A 21759-nucleotide genomic window follows, 5' to 3' on the forward strand; every position below is an offset into this window, starting at 1 on the left:
AGCGTTTGTGATAAATGTCTTTTATGGCTGGGAGCTGGGTACCGGTGATATGCTGGGCTGCCTTGATGATCCGCTGCGGAGCTTTCTGGTCTACTGAGGTGCAGTTGCCATACCACACTGAGATGCAGATGGTCAGGATGCTCTCTATGGTGCAATGGTAGAAGTTGGTGAGAATTTTGGGGGGTAGACGGGCGCTTCTCAGCCTCCTCAGGAAATGCAGGCGTTGTTGGGCCTTTTTCACAAAGGCCTGGGTGTTTAATGTCCACGAAAGGTCCTCGCTGATGTGGACTCCAAGGAATTTAAAGCTGGAAACACGCTCCACTTCCACCCCATTGATGTGTATGGGGGAGTGGCTGCACTTTCTAGACCTCCTGAAGTCCACAATCTGCTCCTTTGTCTTCTGCACATTAAGGACAAGATTGTTGGTAGTACACCATGATGTGAGGTGCTCAATCTCGTCTCTGTTGGCCATCTCGTCATTGTTGGTGATACGGCCAATGACTGTGGTGTCATCTGCAAACTTAACTATAACATTTGATGGGTGAGTTGGCAGGCAGTCGTGGGTAAAGAGGGAGAAAAGGAGGGGGCTCAGAACACAGCCTTGAGGGGCACCTGTGCTGAGGGTCAGGGTGGAGGAGGAGTGGTCACCTAACCTAACAGACTGTGGTCTGTTGGTCAGGAAGTCCAGGATCCAGTTACAGAGGGAGGGGTTGAGGCCAAGGGAGAGGAGTTTGGTGGTTAGTTTGGCAGGGATGATAGTGTTGAAGGCGGAGCTGTAATCTATAAACAGCATCCGGATGTATGTGTTGTTAAGTTCAAGGTGGGTCAGAACAACATGCAGGGCAGTGGCAATAGCATCCTCAGTAGACCTTTTGGGACAGTAGACGAACTGATGTGGGTCGAATGTGGGGGAGATAATGTTTTTGATGTGAGCCAGAACCAGTCTCTCATATTGTGTTAGTTCAACTGAGCTTAAAATGTTTTGCAGCTGATTTTCGTTTGTACTCAGCAGCTGGTGCGTCTCGTGTCGGTGTCCAACAATAGTCGGCCAGCGCTGATGGATTCTAGTTGCCCTGATACCTCTTTTCCATTGTTGCAATGTTCTGGTGAAACCTTTCACCATGTTCATCACTGACTGCCCCCTGATCAGCAGGGAAGAAGTCCAAGTGTGAATGCAGAAAAGGAATTTTCAATGATGTGTTGCACTTCATGGTTTTGTATGCTGTAAGCATGTTGTCAAGCAGCTCAACATAGTTTGGTGCTCTGTAGTTGCCAAGAAAATTCTCAACAACATCCCTAAATGCCTTCCATGTTATTTTCTCTGGCCCCACCAGCAGATCTTCTAACTCCCTGTCATTAATGACCTGTCTGATTGTGGACCCACAAAAATGCCTTCCTTAATCTTGCATCAGTTATTCTTGGAAACATCTGTCTCAAATAGTGAAATCCATCACCTTCTTTGTTCATTGCTTTCACAAAATGTTTCATCAGTCCGAGTTTTCCATGAAGAGGAGGGAGAAATATCTGTGTTGGGTGGACAAATGGTTTATGCACCACACTTTTCTGCCCTGCAACAAAATGCTTACGGAGCGGCCAGTTCTTTTTAATGTGATGTGACTGTAGCACAGCTGTCCCATTCACACAGGAAACACCAGTACTTTGTATATCTGAGCTGCATTCCTAGTAGCAGTGCCAATACTTTTACATCACCACAGATGTTATAGTGGTAATTGTTGTACTGTATGCGTTTCAACAACACTTCCATGTTGTTGTAGGTTTCTTTCGTGTGTACTGCATAGCCAGTGGGTGCTGAAGGGTGGACATTGTCATTGTGTAACAGGACAGCTTTCAGGCTGAACTTTGATGAATCTATGAAAAGATGGCATTGTTGTGGGTCCTGCACACAACCGAAAGCCATGAACAATCCATCAATGTCAGTGCAGAAACAGGTTGTCAACCTGCATAATGAAGTTTGTCAAATGTTCTTGACAGTTCCAAAAGATAGACATTTTTGTACTTCTTGACACCAAACCCCATCCTAATCTTGCACCAAGTAGTTCTGCTTTAGCTTTTGACAAATCTAAGTCCCTGACTAGGTCATTTAGTTCTGACCGTGTTATCAGATGAGGATAACCAGACATAACGGGTTCAACATCTGGGTCAGTGTCGTTTTCCACATCTGGTTCATGCGTTGTGGCATCTTCATCTGCCTCATCTAGGCTCCATGTCTCTGGTGGCTTTGGTACTGGCAAACTGTCATCATGTGGCACTGGTGTCATGGCCGAAGGCAGGTTGGGGTATTCGATGGATTTCTTATTTTTTGTAGAGAAGCCAGATACATTGGTCAGACAGAAGTAACAGTCCATCACGTGATCCTTCTGTTCTCGCCATATCATTGGGACTGCAAATGGCGTTGACTTCCGAGTATCTCTTGAGCCGAGCTATCAGGTTGACTGCACATGTTGCACAACAAATGTGAAACCCTGGGTTTCTCTTGTCACCAATTTTACATCCGAAGTAGAGCTTATAGGCTTTTTTTAATAAGTGCAGTCATGGTGCGTCTTTGAGCCTTAAGCATAGAGTCAAGTCAAGTAGGTTTTATTTGTCCTCAGAGGGGCAATTGTTGTGTAGCAGCGGCAACATTGAAACACACAAACACTCCACAGAACACAAAAGGCAAATAGGCAAATAAATAAAAATAAATACAACTTGTACAACAAATAAATACAACTTGTACTGACCACAGATGTAACAGGATGTATTGCAGCTGTTGTAACAGGATGTATTGCAGCTGTTGCAACATTGACGAGACATTTCTGCTGCATTAAATCTTCCTTAGGACAGTAAATCCTATTGTTAAGTATACTCACTATGCTACTGCCTGAAGAACATGTGCGTCAACATGCGTCCAAACAGCATGTGTAGATGTGAGCAGCATTTATAGCCTGTGTGCCAGCATCTAACCTGACTCAGCATGCCCAGGCTGCCTAAGACAACATTTGCATAACAGCTACACTGAGTGCGTGGCTAGTGCATCAACCAGGACACATACCCACATCTGGCTTCCCACCCGCAGACACGGCCAGTTGTGTGTGGAGGGACGTCTGACCAAGCCGAAGGTAACACTGGGATTTGAACCGGAGATCCCCGTGGTGGTAGACAACGAAATAGTCTGCTACGCTGCCCAGATGACTTGGTTCTTTGTTTTGATTCAGCATTTTTCTTATCCCTTACAAATGCAAGATCACATAGCTTCCACATCTTTTGTCCATTAATGAAATTTAATTGAAGTGAACATTTTTTGAAGTTGGGGATGAGTTGTTGCCTCAAGTGAAGGAGTTCAAGTATCTCGGGGTCTTGTTCACGAGTGAGGGTAGGATGAAGCAGGAGATTGACAGGCGGATTGGTGCAGCATCAGCAGTAATGCGGACGTTGTACCGGACCATTGTGGTGAAGAGGGAGCTGAGCCGGAAGGCAAACCTCTCAATTTACCAGTCAATCTTCATTCCAACCCTCACCTATGGTCATGAGCTTTGGGTAGTGACCGAAAGGGTGAGATTGTGGATACAAGTGGCTGAAATTAGCTTCCTCCGTAGGGTGTCTGGGCTCAGCCTTAGAGATAGGGTGAGGAGCTCGGACATCCAGAGGGAGCTTGGAGTAGAGCCGCCGCTCCTTCGCGTCAAAAGGAGCCAGTTGAGGTGGTTCAGGTCTCTGATTAGGATGCCTGCTGGGCGCCTTCCTTTGGAGGTTTACCGGGCACGGCCAACTGGGAGGAGACCCCGGGGTAGACCCAGAACTCGCTGGAGGGACTACATGTCCAATCTGGCCTGGGAACACCTTGGGATCCCCCAGGAGCAGCTGGAGGGCGTTGCTGGGGAGAGGGACATCTGGAGTGCCCTACTTAGCTTTCTGCCATCGCGACCCGACGCCGGAGAAGCGTCTGATGATGAATGAATGAACGAATTTCTTGAAGACATTTCAGCTTTTTGTTTGGTCTATAATTAGATCAGTGTGTGCAGGTTGCAATGTTCTGTGACAAGGCCACTCATGTCAGAGTGGAACCGTTTTCACAATGCTGCACCTGGCCTATATTGAATTTATTAATGGCAAAAATAACAACTAAGAGTCAAATGTATTTGAATTTTGGTAATTCTAGTGGGTTAGGGTCCAAATTTGATTTTGTGACGTAATTGTCAGCCCTACTACAAACAGTACACAACTATTATTATTAAAACCTTGCATACTGAAAAGCTTTTAAGTTTTATCATATCCTACACTAATACCTTGTATGGGGATGTCTGTGAATGTTCTCATTGTATGGGGAGTGCTTGAGTCCAGTTTAGACCAGGGCATGGAACAGGCAGGTTATCTGAAAGATACAAAGATGAGATACTTCAGTCTTAAAGTTTAACTCATTAGTAAGTGCAGGAGCATGAATACGTCTCTGCATGATTGGGTCAGCCTGCTAGATTGGGTCAGGGTCTGTACCACTAAGTGTCACACACCATTAGGAAATGCACAATAAAGAGTAGAAAAATGTATATGTAAATGTCAGGTGGATCATCTGGTGTGGTGTTAGGTTGGAAAGAAAGTCCATGGCACATGGTAGAGTATCAGTAGTCTTGATGGGGGAAAGGCTTAAAAAGTGTTTTGCTCTCTTCTCCTTCCAGACCCAGGTGGATGAGATGTCATCAGAGAGCTTTCTTGAGTATCTTGCCTGCTTATAGAAATAACCCTGTGTGTGTGTGTGTGTGTGTGTGTGTGTGTGTGTGTGTGTGTGTGTGTGTGTGTGTGTGTGTGTGTGTGTGTGTGTGTGTGTGTGTGTGTGTGTGTGTGTGTGTGTGTTTTCCAGCTTTCCAAGAGACCCCCCTCCAGTGAAGATGAGACCATGGTCCCAGTACTAGCCTCCAAGAAAGCCAGTGAATTACCCGTCAACGAAGTAGCATGTATCCTGCAGGTAGCAGCTTGTTTACTAGCTGGTTCCATGGAAACACACAAACCAGGCTAAACTAGTATCCAATATGTAAAATGAATCTTGATGAAGACTAAAATACTTAATTATGAGAGAAGATAAGAACATTTGTGAATTTCTAAATCACATGTAACTTGGAAAAAGAAATTCAAAAAGTTAATTTTATGATGTACTCCACCCACAGAATGATGTTGAGTTTCTCGGGTGGAGGACACCCAAATGGTTTTTAATCTTTCTTTGTCAGTGATATTCTGTCAGTCATGTCAGTGAAGGTAATGGTATCAGTGAAGAGGTGGTAGTGGTCACAGGGTGCTTCGAGATGAGTAATAATTATGACATGAGATGATTGACTATTGCTTCATTAATCTGAACCTGCTCATACAGGCAGATAGGTTAAGAGCGAAAGGAATGAAGCATTACTCAGTTCAGGGAAACCAAACATTTTCTTCAATCACAACATTTAACAACTATTAAGACAGCTCCACCCATTGCCACCCCCTTCATAATTGTTCTCAAATTTGACAACCAGTTGTTGGCATCTCCTCCTGTCTGTCCCCTTTAGGCTGACCTGCAGATGGGCCTGACTCATGAAGAGGTGAGCCGCAGGAGGGCCTATCATGGTTGGAATGAGTTTGACATCAGTGAGGAGGAGCCCCTGTGGAAGAAGTACATTTCCCAGGTAACAGGCAGTAAATATACAACCTGCTTTAAAGAGAAGTGGATTTGAAATGGTGTAGAAAATGCACCATCAATGGTATTATAACACACTGTAAAGGTCATGTTAACTGTGATGATGTCACGGCTGAAGACAGCCTTGGTAAATGAAAGGCTGACAGGGTCCTGAAGATGGTGGTATCTACTACTACTTTCGGCTGCTCCCGTTAGGGGTCGCCACAGCGGATCATCCGTTTCCATTTCTTCCTGTCTTCTGCGTCTTCCTCTGTCACACCAGCCACCTGCATGTCTTCCCTCACCACATCCATAAACCTCCTCTTTGGCCTTCCTCTTCTCCTCTTCCCTGGCAGCTCCATATTCAGCATCCTTCTCCCAATATACTCAGCATCTCTCCTCCACACATGTCCAAACCATCTCAATCTTGCCTCTCTTGCTTTGTCTCCAAACCATCCAACCTGAGCGGTCCCTCTAATATAATCATTCCTAATCCTATCCTTCTTCGTTACTCCCAGTGAAAATCTTAGCATCTTCAACTCTGCCACCTCCAGCTCCGCCTCCTGTCTTTTCGTCAGTGCCACTGTCTCCAAACCATATAGCATAGCTGGTCTCACAACCATCTTGTAAACTTTCCCTTTAACTCTTGCTGGTACCCTTCTGTCGCAAATCACTCCTGACACTCTTCTCCACCCACTCCACCTTGCCCGCACTCTCTTTTTCACCTCTCTACTGCACTCCCCGTTACTTTGGACAGTTGACCCCAAGTATTTAAACTCAAATGCCTTTGTCACCTCCACTCCTTGCATCCTGACCATTCCACTGTCCTCTCTCTCATTCACGCATAGGTATTCCGTCTTGCTCCTACTGACTTTCATTCCTCTTCTCTCCAGTGCATACCTCCACCTCTCCAGGCTCTCCTCAACCTGCACCCTCCTCTCGCTACAGATCACAATGTCATCCGCGAACATCATCGTCCATGGAGACTGCTGCCTGATCTTGTCCGTCAACCTGTCCATCACCATTGCTAACAAGAAAGGGCTCAGAGCCGATCCTTGATGTAATCCGACCTCCACCTTGAACCCATCTGTCATTCCAACCGCACACCTCACCATTGTCACACTTCCCTCATACGTATCCTGCACCACTCCTACATACTTCTCTGCAACTCCTGACTTCCTCATACAATACCACACCTCCTCTCTCGGCACTCTGTCATAAGCTTTCTCTAAATCTACAAAGACACAATGCAACTCTTTCTGGCCTTCTCTATACTTCTCGATCAACATTCTCAAAGCAAACATCGCATCTGTGGTGCTCTTTCGTGGCATGAAACCATACTGCTGCTCGCTGATCATCACCTCTCCTCTTAACCTAGCTTCTATTACTCTTTCCCATATCTTCATGCTGTGGCTGATCAACTTTATACCTCTGTAGTTGTTACAGTTATGCACATCGCCCTTGTTCTTGAAAATCGGTACCAGTATGCTTCTTCTCCACTCCTCAGGCATCCTCTCACTTTCCAGGATTGTGTTAAACAATCTAGTTAAAAACTCCACTGCCATCTCTCCTAAACATCTCCACGCCTCCACAGGTATGTCATCAGGACCAACTGCCTTTCCACTCTTCATCCTCTTCATAGCTGCCCTCACTTCCTCCTTGTTAATCCACTGAACTTCCTGATTCACTATCCCTACATCATCCAACCTTCTCTCTCTCATTTTCTTCATTCATCAGCCCCTCAAAGTACTCCTTCCACCTTCTTAGCACACTCTCCTCGTTTGTCAGCACATTTCCATCTCTATCCTTGATCGCCCTAACTTGCTGCACATCCTTTGCAGCTTGGTCCCTCTGTCTAGCCAATCGGTACAAGTCCTTTTCTCCTTCCTTAGTGTCTAACCTGTCATACAACTCACCATACGCCTTTTCCTTTGCCTTTGCCACCTCTCTCTTTGCTTTACGCTGCATCTCCTTGTACTCCTGTCTACTTTCTTCACCTCTCTTACTATCCCACTTCTTCTTTGCCAACCTTTTCCTCTGTATAATTTGCTGTACTTCCTCATTCCACCACCAAGTCTCCTTGTCTTCCTTCCTCTGTCCTGATGACACACCAAGTACCTTCCTAGCTGTCTCCCTCGCTATTTCTGCAGTGGTTGTCCAGCCATCTGGCAACTCTTCATTACCACCCAGTGCCTGTCTTAACTCCTGCCTGAACTCCACACAACAGTCTTCCTTCTTCAACTTCCACCATTTGATCTTCGGCTGTGTCTTCACTCGCTTCCTCTTCTTGCTCTCCAAAGTCATCCTACAGACCACCATCCGATGCTGCCTATCTACGTTCTCCCCTGTCACCACCTTGCAGTCTCCAATCCCTTTTAGATGTACTGAAGATGGTGGTATCATCTTCATTATTCCTGGTCTGAACAACTGATCTGACAAACTTGTGCACAGCAAGGAACATGAAGGCATAACCTCTAAATATACAGATGAGGTACTGTACTGGATTAAGCCACCTAGCTATTAGTATGGGAACATGATGTACATGTACATACAGGCAGAAATGTACAGTTCCGTGACAAAGTATTTCCTCCCTTCCTGATTTCCTCTATTTTTGCATATTTGTCACACTGAATGGTTTCAGAGCTTTATACAAAATGTAATTTAAGACAAGGAGAACCCAAGTAAACAAAAAATATAGTTTTTAAATTACCGTTTCATTTATTGAAGGAGAAAAGTTATCCCACCCATATCACCCAAGTAATTGCCCCCTAAACTTAACAACTGCAACCAGTTGCTTCCTGTAATTGTTACAGTGGTACAGTTTTATCATCAGACACGTTTTTCCATAGTGACTGACGTACATGTGAGAGTTAATGCAGCACAAGCAAGGATCTAGTCAGCACACAGCAACACAAGTGTCAAGAAACCAGGTTCAAGTCTGATAGGATATAGGTGTCAACAGGCAGTGCACAGGGTGCATAGAAGTGTTTATCCAGATGAAATGACTGATGATTTTAAATGTTTTTTAATTAGGTCCCCATCCCAGAAAAAACAGTTTTTGTTGCCCCTGCATCTAAATGAGCTTTGTAGTTTGTTTAGTATTTGTACTTGCGTTCGAGTGTACATAGCAATGTCCAACTCTTTGACTGATTCAGCACACAGCTTACTCTTTCTGGTGCTACTTTCTAGCTTTTCCTGAAACTCAGCAGATGATCAAACCATCACCGAGCATTGGGTTTTGTCGGCAGACCACTGCACTTTTTTTCCAACAATTCTCACATGATGTCTCTTATTGCCTTTTCCATCTCTCTTTCCAACCTAGAATATAATAATAATAATAATAATAATACGTTTTATTTGTGGGCGCCTTTCAGAGCACTCAAGGACACCTTACAGAATACAGTAAAAAACAAGCAGCACTGTATCAGACAGCATAAAATCAAAACAAAGCAGGGTAGACAATAAAAAGTTAACACAACAGATAAGTATAAAATCATCATCTGCACAAAACTCAAATAGAATATGAACAACACAAACAGACTATGACACAACACAAATGTCGTCACAGTTCCCCTTTCAGGTCGTACTATTTTTTTGATTCCAGTTGGGAACCAACTTTTCCGGTTCCGAAGCAATTTAGTTTTGGTCAAAATGCTCTGAACAGTGCCCATTCCATGTTGTTGGAAAAGGGCTATTTGTTTTATATTACATTTTGTATGAAGATCTGACGTTTCACCAACAACGCCAAGCTAAATTCCTACGCATGTAATGCACGTGGCAATAAAAGAATTTCTGATTCTGAAACAGTTAAGTATGACAAATATGCAAAAATAGAGGAAACCAGGATGAGTGCAAATACTATTTCGTAGCACTGTACATGTGTGTCTGTTTATGTAAGTAGCCGTGTTTCCATCTGAATTTCAAGCAAATCAAAATGCAAAACAGGTGCATTTTCTTATAGCTTCATTTACATTAAAAATGTCCCTGGTTGCAGGACTGCCCTCAGAATAAATTAAGAGAAAAATGCAGAGGATTGTCAAGAATCACTTGCCATCTGAGAATTCTGAAAATTCCATTCCTCTTTATTTCATGTCTTCAGCAGCACTTCAATTTCGCCGAAAGAGCTGAGCATTAAAACCCTTTTTTGTGATTACTTTTTTCACTGTCATGGTATTTCCATCCATATTTTCTTGTTTGCAACTTCAAAATTTGCATAAAGCTAGCTTGATGAAGACACATCTAAAGACGGCTGCTCGCTGAGTTCATACCATGATTATATAATCTTCCAGAACAATTGTCAAATGGGACTCCAGTACCTGGACAAACAATTACTGTTCCCACCATACTTCTTGATCATTCATAAATTTAACAATCAACTTATGTAACAATGTGATTCTGGCGTGATTTTTCATCAAAGAAGCAGTTTGAAAATAAAACTAGGCCTATCCTAAATATGATTAATTAGATCAGGCGAAGGGAACACTAGAGCCCTGTTTTCAATGGTAAACAATATTTTACAGCCACCGGACACTTTTGCACCTCACCTGTATTCAGTTGCTCAATGTAACACCTTCATGACCTTTTTTTTTTTATAAGTTTTTATTTGGAGATGTTAACAAGCGCAAAATACAATAGGCATGTACTTAGACTATTTCCATTTTTCTTTTTTCTTTTACACAAACACCCCAACCACCCACCCTTCCCACCCACCAAAACATGGGGTGCACCCGCCTAGAGAAGCAGAAAAAGAAAATAAGATAACAACATATACACAATAATAATAATAATAATAGATACATTTACATGTGAAAGAGGTCACATTTAGCCATGTTCAATGTCACTGTGTACATACATATTCCCGATTGCAGTCATACATGCCTGCATCAGTCCAAGGCAGAAACAATTTAAATACAATATCCACAATATGTATATCCCTAGAATATACAATCCCTGGTAACTGGTATATAAGAAAAAAAAATAAAGATATGAGGAAGGAAAAATAAATTAATATGTTTGAACACTTCTATTTGTGAAATGTTATTTAGGCCTACTGTGGTCTGTGGTGACTAAATATCTTAGGTCATCAGGCAAAGTTTTTAGTTTGCTTAGATATGTCAAAATTGGACATCGGACCCCAGATGGAGAAACGATTGTCACTGGACCCCCTAAGAGTGTACTTAATCTTCTCTAACTGTATGAGATGCATCAGATCACTCAACCACATAGACACTTTAGGTGGGTGTTTTGATTTCCAATGTAATAAAATTCTTCTGCGAGCAAGCAGTGTCATGAAAGCAATGATGGTTTTATGGCCTTTTCTCATTATAGAGTGTTCCCCACCTGTGATTCCAAATATAGCTGCTGCTGCATTGGGTTGGAAATCAATATCAAGTGCTTCCGACAGTAATTTAAAAACCATAGACCAGTAAGTTGTCAGAGCCAGGCATGACCAAAACATATGGGTTAAGTTGGCAGGGGTGTTATGGCACCTGTCACAACTTGCGTCTGAATTAGGGTAAATCTTAGCTAGTCTTGCATTTGAAAAATCAGCACGATGTAGGACTTTGAACTGTATTATACTTAGTCTTGCACAGGAAGTACTATCATTCACTTTTTGTAAAGCACAGTTCCAGTTGTCCTCATCCATGTCCTCTCCAAGCTCAGCTGCCCAGTCTGCCCTAATCTTAGCAAAAGTTATGTTTTTAAGACAAGCTGTACAATCATGTATCCTTGAAATTAGTCCTTTAGAATTAAAAGGGATCTCTAACATACCACCTAAACCTGAGACTGAAGTTAAGTTTGGAAAGTTGGAGTCATGGCTCTGAAGGAAGTGGCGGACTTGAAAATATTGACATAAGCTAGACCAAGGGAGCCCAAATTTGTGTGATAAGTCATCAAAGCTTGCAAATACACCATTTATGTACATATTTTTAAATTTAGAAATACCTTGTCTTTGCCAAAAAGATAATACAGAGTCTAATCTAGCTGGGGGAAGAAGGTGATTATTGCATATAGGACTCATGCTAAGACAATGTTTGAACCCAAAGTTCCGTCTAAATTGAAACCATATCTTGAGGATATTGATGATGACTAGGCTGTTAGTAAAGTGTGTAATAGAAAGAGGAGAGCTGGAAGTGACCAGGGCTGTGAGAGATGATGAGATACAAGATGTAGCCTCAAAGTCACACCAGTCTGTATCTGGCGAGTGAAGCCAATACATAATTTTTTGAACATTTACAGCCCAATAGTAATAGCATAGATTTGGAAGAGCTAAGCCACCCTGTAATTTAGGCCTTTGTAGTAATTCTATACGTATTTTAGGGATCTTATCGCTCCATATGAATGAAATGAAAGCCTTATCAATGGATTTAAAAAAGGATTTAGAAAGATAAAGTGGGATACATTGAAACAAATAAAGGAATTTGGGGAGTACATTCATTTTAATACAATTCACTTTTCCTGCCAAGGACAAGTGAAGTGACTTCCACTTTTTCAGGTCTAGTCTGACTTTCTCACATAAAGGAGAAAAGTTTTCCTGATAAAGACTTTGCATGTCTCTCGTGATATTAATGCCCAAATATTTAAAACCATTTCTAGACATTTGGAACGGTAGGCATTCTTCATGCCCCTTTTTAATGCCAAATGAAACTATTCATCAGCAGTTGACCTCGTCAAACAATAATGCATACAGTTCATCTTATTCGCCCTCCTATGTTCCCCTCTGTTCTTCACTATCTAGTTTTAAACTCCCAACTGTTGCTGAAATATCTGTTCTTATTCGCAAATCCAAATCATCTACTTGTCAGTTAGACCCCCTCCCAACTCATCTAGTAAAAGCCTGTCTACCTTCTCTATCCTCTTTAATAACTGATGTACCTTCCTCCCTTACCTCTGGCCTTGTTCCCTCATCTCTCTTAACAGCTGCAATAACTTCAATACTCAAGAAACCTGGTGCAGACCCCAAAATTTGAATAATTTTTGCCCAATCTCAAATTTACCATTTCTTTCTAAAACACTTGAAAGAATAGTCACATCTCAGGCACACACTCACTTGATGCACAACAATCTGTTTGAATAATTCCAGTCTGGTTTCTGCTCCATGCACAGTACGGAGACAGCATTGGTGAAAATCCCTAATGATCTGTTGATGGCAGCTGACTCTGGGCTCTTAACCATACTTGTACTTCTCGACCTGAGTACAGCCTTTGATACCATCTCACATAACATGCTCCTAGAGAGATTAGCTTCCATTGGACTAACTGACACCCCTCTTGACTGGTTTAGATCACATCTCTCTGGCTACACTCAGTTTGTCCAACTTAAAAATTTGACATCACGGTCCTTTACTGTTACTACCAGTATTCTCCAGGGCTCTATATCGGAACCCCTCATTTTTATTATTTATTTATTACCTCTTGGCCACATTTTCAGGAAATTTTGCATTCAAATTCACTGCTATGCGGATGACACCCAGCTTTATCTATCCACCAAGCCTACCTCCACTCTTCCACCCACTTCCCTTTCTGACTGCTTACTAGAAATTAAATCCTGGTTTTCATACCACTTCCTCAAACTTAATAAGGATAGAATCAACATCGTCCTAGTGGGTACTAAATCTGCTTGGCTAAACCTGATAGTTTTTCTCTAACTATTGACAATTCTATAGTTTCTCCATCGCCTCGGGTTAAGAGTCTGGGTGTCATCCTGGACAGCACATTATCTTTTGAAGCTCACATCAACAATGTTACTCGGTCTGCATACTTCCACCTATGCAATATTAATCATCTTCGCCTGTCACTTACACCTAACAGCACTGTCATACTCATTCAGCCTGGTTACATCCTATATTGACTACTGTAATTCTATCCTCTTTGGTCTTCCCCTCAAGTGTCTTCATAAACTTAACCTGGTCTAGAATTCAGCTGCCTGTATCATCACCAGAACTCCTTCCATCGATCATATCACTTCTGTTCTTCAGCAACTCCACTGACTCCCTGTTAAATACCGTATTGACTTCAAGATCCTGCTTCTCACCTTTAAGGCCCTTAATAACCTAGCTCTTTCATATCTTTCCGAACTCCTTCATATTCACACGTCCTCCCGCACTCACAAATCCTCTTCTGTGCTCCAACTCACTACACCATCGGCCCGCTTGACTACCATGGGGTCTAGAGCCTTCTGTCATTCTGCCTTCACCTATGGAACTCTCTCCCACAAGACATTCACAACATTGACTCTCTTTCAACCTTCAGTTCCCATCTCAAAACCCACCTTTTCAAACTGGCATATTCAGTCTGATCCACACTTCATTGAGTTTTGTGCAGATGAGGATTTTATACTTATCTCTTGTATTAACTTTTTAACTGTCTACCCTGCTTTGTTTTGCTGTTTGTTTTTTTAACTGTGTTCTGTAAGGTGTCCTTGGGTGCTCTGAAAGATGCCCACAAATAAAATGTATTATTATTATTATTATTATTTCTTTCGCATTTCCTGTTTTACATCCTGTAGAGCCGGGTCCAAACTATGGACCTGAGGCACTACAGGGCAGATGTCACTTGATTGACAGTAGTCGTTGTAATATGTGGGCTGTTCAGAGTAGGGCGATCTTCTGGACTGCATGTATGTTGATTTTGCCTGGGATACGGTTGGTGAACTTTTCCATTCCCTTCTTCATGAGTCCTAGAGCTCCGATGACTACTGGTGTTGTTTTGGTCTTCATAACCCACATCCTGTTGATTTCAGTCTCCAGGTCTTTGTATTTGGTCAGCTTCTCTGTGACTTTCACTTAAGTGTTTGTTTCGGATGGTGATGCCATGTCGATGAGCATGCACCTCTTTTCCTTCCTGTCCTTGATAACGATGTCGAGCTTGATGGCTTTTATCTCTCTGTCAGTGTGGATGGGCATGTCCCAGAGGATGGTGACGTAATTGTTCTCAGTGACCGTTTTTGGCTGATGTTCGTACCACTTCTCAGTCATCTTGATCTTGTAACTGCTGCAGATCTTCCAGTGCAGGTATGCTGCTGCCTTGTTGTGCCTGTACATGTACTCGGTCTTTGCCAGTTCCAGGCAGCCTGAGACAATGGGGTCGATGGTTTCTTCGTACATTCTACAGATTCTGCATTTTGGGTCTGTTCCAACTTTGATGATGCGATGGTGGTAGGCTCTGTGTCCTTGAGTGCTCTGAATGGCACCCACAAATAAAATGTATTATTATTATTATTATTATGAAGAATTAAAATAATATACAATAACAGCAGGTTTTATTTGGTAATTGGAAAGATACAGATTCATTCTCACATACACACATGCACACAGGCAGTTCCATGGGGTGGCGGGGGTCTTTCTGTACTTCCTTCTCCCAATCTCTAGATATGCATGGAGTTTAAAAATGATTTTAGCCAGTAAAGAGATTGAAGATGGTTAAATACAAGTACATATAAATACACATCACAACCAGACCAACTATATTCTCGCACGCTGGACCATTCTTACAAGTTCTACTATTTTCTCTCGTTGCCTGCCTCGCCACCATGTGCTACAAAGACATCCTTGTCATTCACGGTTATCGAAAAAACCGTATCTGTTGCCGACAATGCAACCCTGAGAACCTCTGTCCACTCAGGAAAGCCTCCTCTGGAATTGCTGTAAATAAAACAGAATTTATCCAAGCACTTGCTAATCTGTCAGACATTCAGGTACTAGCCCTGACCGAAACCTGGATATGTCCAGAAACACTGCCACACTGGCCACACTCTCTGTTGACAATGCTTTCTCACACTCACCCCATTCTGTTGGGCGTAGAGGCGGTATGGGTGTCCTCATTTCCAACGAATGGAAATTCACTAAGCTTTCTCTGCTAAGCAACAACTCCTCCTTTGAATACCATGTAATCATGGTTACCGCCCACCAAGGTGTCAACTGAGGAACTTGGTAGTCGAACTAGACATGTTACTCTCAGCCATTCCTAATGATGACACGCCACTGATTGTCATGGGAGACATGAATATCCCTACTGACAAAACCCAAGCAACTGACTTCCTGTCTCTTCTGTCCTCCTTTGACCTCAGACAGGTCCCCACCCCTCCCACACACAAAGCAGGCAATAGTCTTGATCTGATTTTGACTTGGAACTGCTCCACAGCAAATCTGAATGTCACTCCCCCCCCCCCCCCCCACACACACACACACACACACATCTGTCAGACCACTTCTTTATTCAGTTCACGGCCTCCTTACTGGAACTTACTCACGTTCCTCCACAAATGGTCTTGTGCTGTCAGTATTAGTTAATGTGTACCGTCTCTTTAAGAGTCTTCTGTTCACTGATGATGTCACCAGCACCAAAGTGACAATACAGGAAGTGCAGTAGTCAACAGAAAACCTGATAAAGCCTCGAGACATTTTGTTCACGATATCACTATTCTCTACATACATTTCATGCTTTTGGATGCACTGTCAGTATGTTAGTATTCTTAACATAAGTCTAAGTCACATTTGTTAGTCATATCAGTTTGGCTTGATATAAATATGTCGTATTTTATTGTATGAGTTCATATTACATGTGCTGTTATTAGCGAATGCTAATGCTAGTGAATTAATTGGATGTGATAATCCGTTGTCATCAGTTTAGCCAAAATACTCAACTTAGTTGGTCAATAATAAGGCATATGCTAGAAATTGCATAGCAGTAACACACTTGAAACTCATATATCATTTCATAGTCATTTTTACTGATGTATTGAACTTTGTATGTTTGTTGCGTTGTGTCTCTTGTAGTTTTACCCTACTTCCAGTCAACCATTAAATAGAGTGGAACTAAGCACCCTCTTCAGCATGGTGATTGGAGGAGGAGTTGTCTATCTGCCAGCTTATGCAGGGCGTTTGGGGGGTGGCAGAATAGTAAAACGACAGCTTCCTAACAGGCTGAGATACAGCAGAGCAGGTCAGTGTCATTACTACAGAACAGTGAAACAGGCTTACAACAGAACACCAGCTTAATAATCAGGCTTCCACGACATTATGGAAGAACAGAAGTCACGATCCCCAAACAGCTGTATTACCTGGTCTGGCGGGTCAGCAACATCTAAACGCTCTCGCGGCTCCTGTGCTAGCTCAGCGGCTGCCATAGCCTTTGCTGAGGCTGAAGAGGCCAAAGCTAAATTAAAATATGCAGAAAAGGAAATGCCGGTTAAAATGCAAAAAGCACACTTGAATGCAGAGAAAGTATGCTTAGATGCATAACTTGATGTCCTAAATGCTGAAAAAACAGCAGTTCCAAAGGCCGAAGCATTGGCGGCAGCCCTTGTGTGCAACAAAGAATCGGACTTTGAGTTGAAAAGTGATGTAGGATTCAGTGCTCATGATTCTGCTCAGCGAACCATTGACTATCTTCAAGAACAGACCGGACTACGGACTGACACTCAGGCAGACCCAGTCATAACGTCAGAAGAGCCAAGGCCACCACCAGTGCCATCCCAAATGTATGGCCTAGACACAGACAGTAGCTTTCCCTATAGCAGGGCATCTACAAGGGCCACCTATGATGTTGAAGCATATTTCCCTAGTGGACATGCAATCAGCATGGAGAGACAAGTTACCCACTCTGATGCAAATGCTACCAGGCCATCACAAACCACAGAACATTCAGGCTTTAGAGAGCAGAAGCACAAAGCTTATTTCGGCCATGTCAGGCCACCTGAGAATCATTGTTACTTACCTGCAGATACTCTCCACCATGGTGTGGCGCAGCCACCAGCCCTAACTCCAGCGCCACAATTTCAGACTTACCCACAGGTCAAGCCACACCCACCTTCACCAAAAGCACATGCCCAGTTTCCTGTTAGCACCCCACAGGCTCACTATGGAAACAATCAGAATATGTCTGATCTTGTTAGGTTCATGGCACGTAGAGAAGTTATTGCCACAGGCCTACTGCAGTTTGATGATTGCCCAGAAAATTATAGGGCCTGGAAAGCGTCATTCTTGAACACCACAATAGGCCTTGACCTCTCAGTTAAAGAAGAGATGGATCTCCTAGTTAAGTGGTTAGGTGCAGAGTCAAGAGAACAAGCAAAAAGGATAAGAGCCATACATGTCTATAACCCAGAAAAGGGACTTCAGATTATTTGGCAGCGACTTGATGAATGCTTTGGGGCACCTGAGGTCATTGAGAGTGCATTACTAAAAAGAGTTGACGGCTTCCCAAAGATTTAAAACAAAGACTGGAAGAAACTGAGAGAACTGGGAGACCTGTTGATGGAGCTTCAAGCAGCAAAATCAGAGGGAGTGCTTTCTGGTCTTGACTGTTTAGATACAGCACGGGACGTAACCAGCATAGTTCAAAAACTGCCCTTTAATCTACAAGAGAGATGGGTGATGCTAGGCTACGCGTTCGAAAAGCAGCATGGGTCTCCTTTCCTCCATTTTCTGCCCTTGTTGAGTTCATATCAGATAAAGCAAAGATGCGCAATGACCCTAGTTTCTTTCTCCCTCTCCATGCAGACCACACAAAACCAGAACACCTTAGAAACTCGAACAGAACATCTGTCTCAGTCCACAAGACAAACATCTCTGAATAAAACAGCAGACGAAGACATGCAAAAGGCTAACATTGATCCAGCAAAGCTGTGTCCAATTCATCAGAAGCCACACCCTTTATGCAAATGCAGAGGGTACAGGGAAAAGTCTCTGGAAGACAGGAAAGCCTTTCTAAAGCAGAATTGCATTTGCTTTAAATTCATAGCATCAACCACACACCTCGCAAAGAATTGCGAAAGGTCTTTAAAGTGTAATGAATGTGGCAGTGAGCGGCATCACTCTGCTCTACACCCAGGGCCTGCACCCGAGTTTGTAAACGCCCTCACCCCTACTGAAGATCACGGCGGGGAGAGGAGTGATATTTCCAAAGAAGATGTGTCAGCCAATTGCACTGAAGTCTGTGGAGGTAATCTGAGTGGTAAACCTGTCAAAGATCTGCCTCGTCAAAGTGTTTCCGAATGGTCAGCAGGATAAGGCAATCAAAGTGTATGCTGTCATTGATGACCAGAGTAATCGTTCCTTGGTGAGAGCAGAATTCTTTGATGTTTTCAAGTTGGACAGCCACAGTTCTCCTCACCATCTAAAAACCTGCGCAGGTGTGGCAGAGGCAAGTGGGAGACGAGCGCATGACTTTCAAGTAAGTTCCATAGATGGACATGTCACTCTTTCTCTTCGGACCTTAATAGAGTGTAACAACATTCCAAATAACCGGTTGGAGATCCCTACACCACAAGCTGCTCTTCATCACCCACACTTACAGCCTATAGCAGGCCAGATCCCAGCGCTGAGCATGATGCTCCAATCATGATGCTACTTGGCAGAGATATTATCAGAATACATAAGGCAAGAGGAAAGATAAATGGACCACATGACGCACCATATGCCCAAAAACTAGACCTTGGGTGGGTCCTAGTCGGTAACGTTTGTTTGGGCAGAGTCCATAAGCCACTTAGCGTCAACGTCTTCTTTACCAACTCTCTGGAAAATAGTAGACAGTCACTCTATAAACCATGCCCTAACACTTTTCATGTGAAGGAAAGTGTCCGTAAAGTGAAGGCCCGAGGAATGCACACTAATGTCTCAGCTAAGAAACCGACACGAGACAAGGGCAGATTTCATACGGGAGATGACGTCTTCAGGAGAACGGGAGATGATGAAAAGCTAGCCCCTTCCATTGAAGACCTGACCTTCCTTCATATCATGAAACGAAGCTTCTACAAAGATAAACGAAACAGTTGGGTAGCCCCCCTCCCCTTCAAGCCTCAGAGACGGCATCTACCCAATAACAGAGAACAGGCCCTGAATCGTTTCAGGTCATTAGAGCGGTCTTTCTCAAGGAAACCTGACATGAAGCAACACTTCTTTGGCTTTATGGAGAAGCTACTGGAGCAAGGCAATGCCGAAATGGCTCCTCCACTGAAGAGGTTGGAGTCGCTTGGGACCTTAAGAGCGACACATTTACATTCCAGGTGTCAAGCGACCGGAAACCATTCACCCGCCGTGGAGTCCTGTCTACCGTGAATGGCTTATACGATCCTCTTGGGTTCGCTGCCCCAGTCGTCATACGAAGCAAGGCTTTGCTCAGAGACCTTGCAGCAGACTCTAAAGACTGGGAAGTGCCTTTACCCCTTGGAAAGCTGGAAATGTGGGAACAGTGGAGATACTCCCTGCAAGAGCTCCAAGATCTTCACATCCCCAGGCCTTACACGCAAGCATCCCCTTCCACTGCCCTAAACAGAGAGCTCTGCATCTTCTCAGATGCTTCTGTCTTAGCAATAGGTGCAGTGGCATACCTGAAGATCTCAGGCTCACATGGGAACCATCAGACAGGTTTCATTCCTGGGAAAGCCAAGCTTGCCCCATGTCCAGACTTAACCATCCCCCGCCTCGAACTCTGTGCTGCCGTATTAGTTGTGGATGTGGCTGAGCTCATAAGATTGGAGATAGACAAGGAGAACATCACAGAAGGGACTGTAGTGCTTATGAAAGACTCTCAGTCCAAAAGGAATGACTGGCCATTAGGGCGCATCAGTAAAGTATTCCTGAGTGATGACGGAACAATCCATAAGGTGGAACTCAAGGTTGTGGATAAAGAAAGGATAAAGTTTTTCCTAAGACCTATAACTCAAGTAGTGACACTCCTTCCTGCAGAGTAATGATAGGGCAGTTTTTCTTCTGTTTGTGTTGTTATAGGCAAAGGTAGTGGCATCCAAGGATACCAGGTGGGGAGTGTGCTGTCAGTATTAGTTAATGTGTACCGTCTCTTTAAGAGTCTTCTGTTTACTGATGACATCACCAGCACCACAGCGACAATACAGGAAGTGCAGTAGTCAACAGAAAACCTGGTAAAGCCTCGAGACGTTTTGTTCACGATATCACTATTCTCTACATACATTTTATGCTTTTGGATGCACTGTTGGTATGTTAGTATTCTTAACATAAGCCTAAATCACATTTGTTAGCATATTAGTTTGGCTTGATATAAATATGTCGTATTTTATTGTATGAGTTCATATTACATGTGCTATTATTAGCGAATGCTAATGCTAGCGAATTAATTGGATGTGATAATCCGTTGTCATCAGTTTAGCCAAAATACTCACCTTAGTTGGTCAATAATAAGGCATATGCTAGAAATTGCATAGCAGTAACACACTTGAAACTCATATATAATTTCATAGTAATTTTCACTGATGTATTGAACTTTGTATGTTTGTTGCGTTGTGTCTCTTGTAGTTTTACCCTACTTCCAGTCAACCATTAAATAGAGTGGAACTAAGCACCCTCTTCAGCCTGGTGAGTGGAGGAGGAGTTGTCTATCTGCCAGCTTATGCAGGGCGTATAGGGGTGGCCGAATAGGTCTCCTTCCGCCAAAACATCCGGTCCCTTACACCGACCCAGCTCTCCAATGAGGTCTTGGCTTCCATGCCTCCTCATAATGAATTTTCTTCATTCCCTGTCAATGAGGCTACAGATACACTGTTCCTCACTAGCCTCCTCTCTTAGGAAATTCTGCCCTCTAGCATCCAAACTTGTTCATAACGCCACCCCTAGTCCATGGCTCACTGAGGTCATCAGAAAGCAAAGGGCGGGCTCAGAGCAGCAGAGAAAAAATGGTGTAAAACCAAGAGAGTCCATTGACCTAGCGACTGTCGGTGTCTCCCAGCATCATTCTCCTCCAGCTGAAAAATGGCTACACCACTTACTATTAGAACAAGATATGGTCTTGTGCTGATAGTAAGTAACACTGATGCTCGAAAAATGTTTTCTGCTTTTAACTCACTCCTCGCTCCTCAATCCACCTCCTCCTCTGACCTCCACTCTGCTCACTCCAGACATGTTCATCTCATACTTTACTGATAAGGTTTCTGCCATCAGTGACCAGTTCTCTGAGCCTGACCAACTCTTGTCTGCCGCTGCCAACTAACAGTGCCTTCTCACCTCATTCTCCCCCCAGACTGGGGAGGAAGCTGTAAGCTGGACTCTTGTCCCACTACCTGTCCGCTGGACCCGATACCATCCAACCTACTACAGACCATTTCCCCTGCCCTTAACCCCGCAGTCACACACATCATCAACT

General features: G+C 43.4%; 1 protein-coding gene across 4 annotated transcripts in view; it reads left to right on the forward strand.

The window, feature by feature from the left end:
- atp2c1 (ATPase secretory pathway Ca2+ transporting 1) overlaps positions 1-21759 on the forward strand; it is a 174922-nt gene that overhangs the window by 33732 nt on the left and 119431 nt on the right. For 3 of the 4 annotated variants that reach the window (XR_008810681.1, XM_056285570.1, XM_056285571.1), the window contains exons 2-3: positions 4853-4957; positions 5535-5651. Coding sequence is in view for 2 of the 4 variants with exons in the window: in XM_056285570.1 (XP_056141545.1) it covers positions 4853-4957; positions 5535-5651 (222 nt within the window). In the remaining 2 variants the exon portion in view is untranslated. Of the gene's footprint in view, positions 1-4852; positions 4958-5534; positions 5652-21759 lie in introns of those variants that run through there. The other variant, XM_056285572.1, reaches the window with a different exon arrangement.

The sequence above is a fragment of the Lampris incognitus genome, chromosome 9 (assembly GCF_029633865.1).
Source record: "Lampris incognitus isolate fLamInc1 chromosome 9, fLamInc1.hap2, whole genome shotgun sequence".
Lineage (NCBI taxonomy): Eukaryota > Metazoa > Chordata > Actinopteri > Lampriformes > Lampridae > Lampris > Lampris incognitus.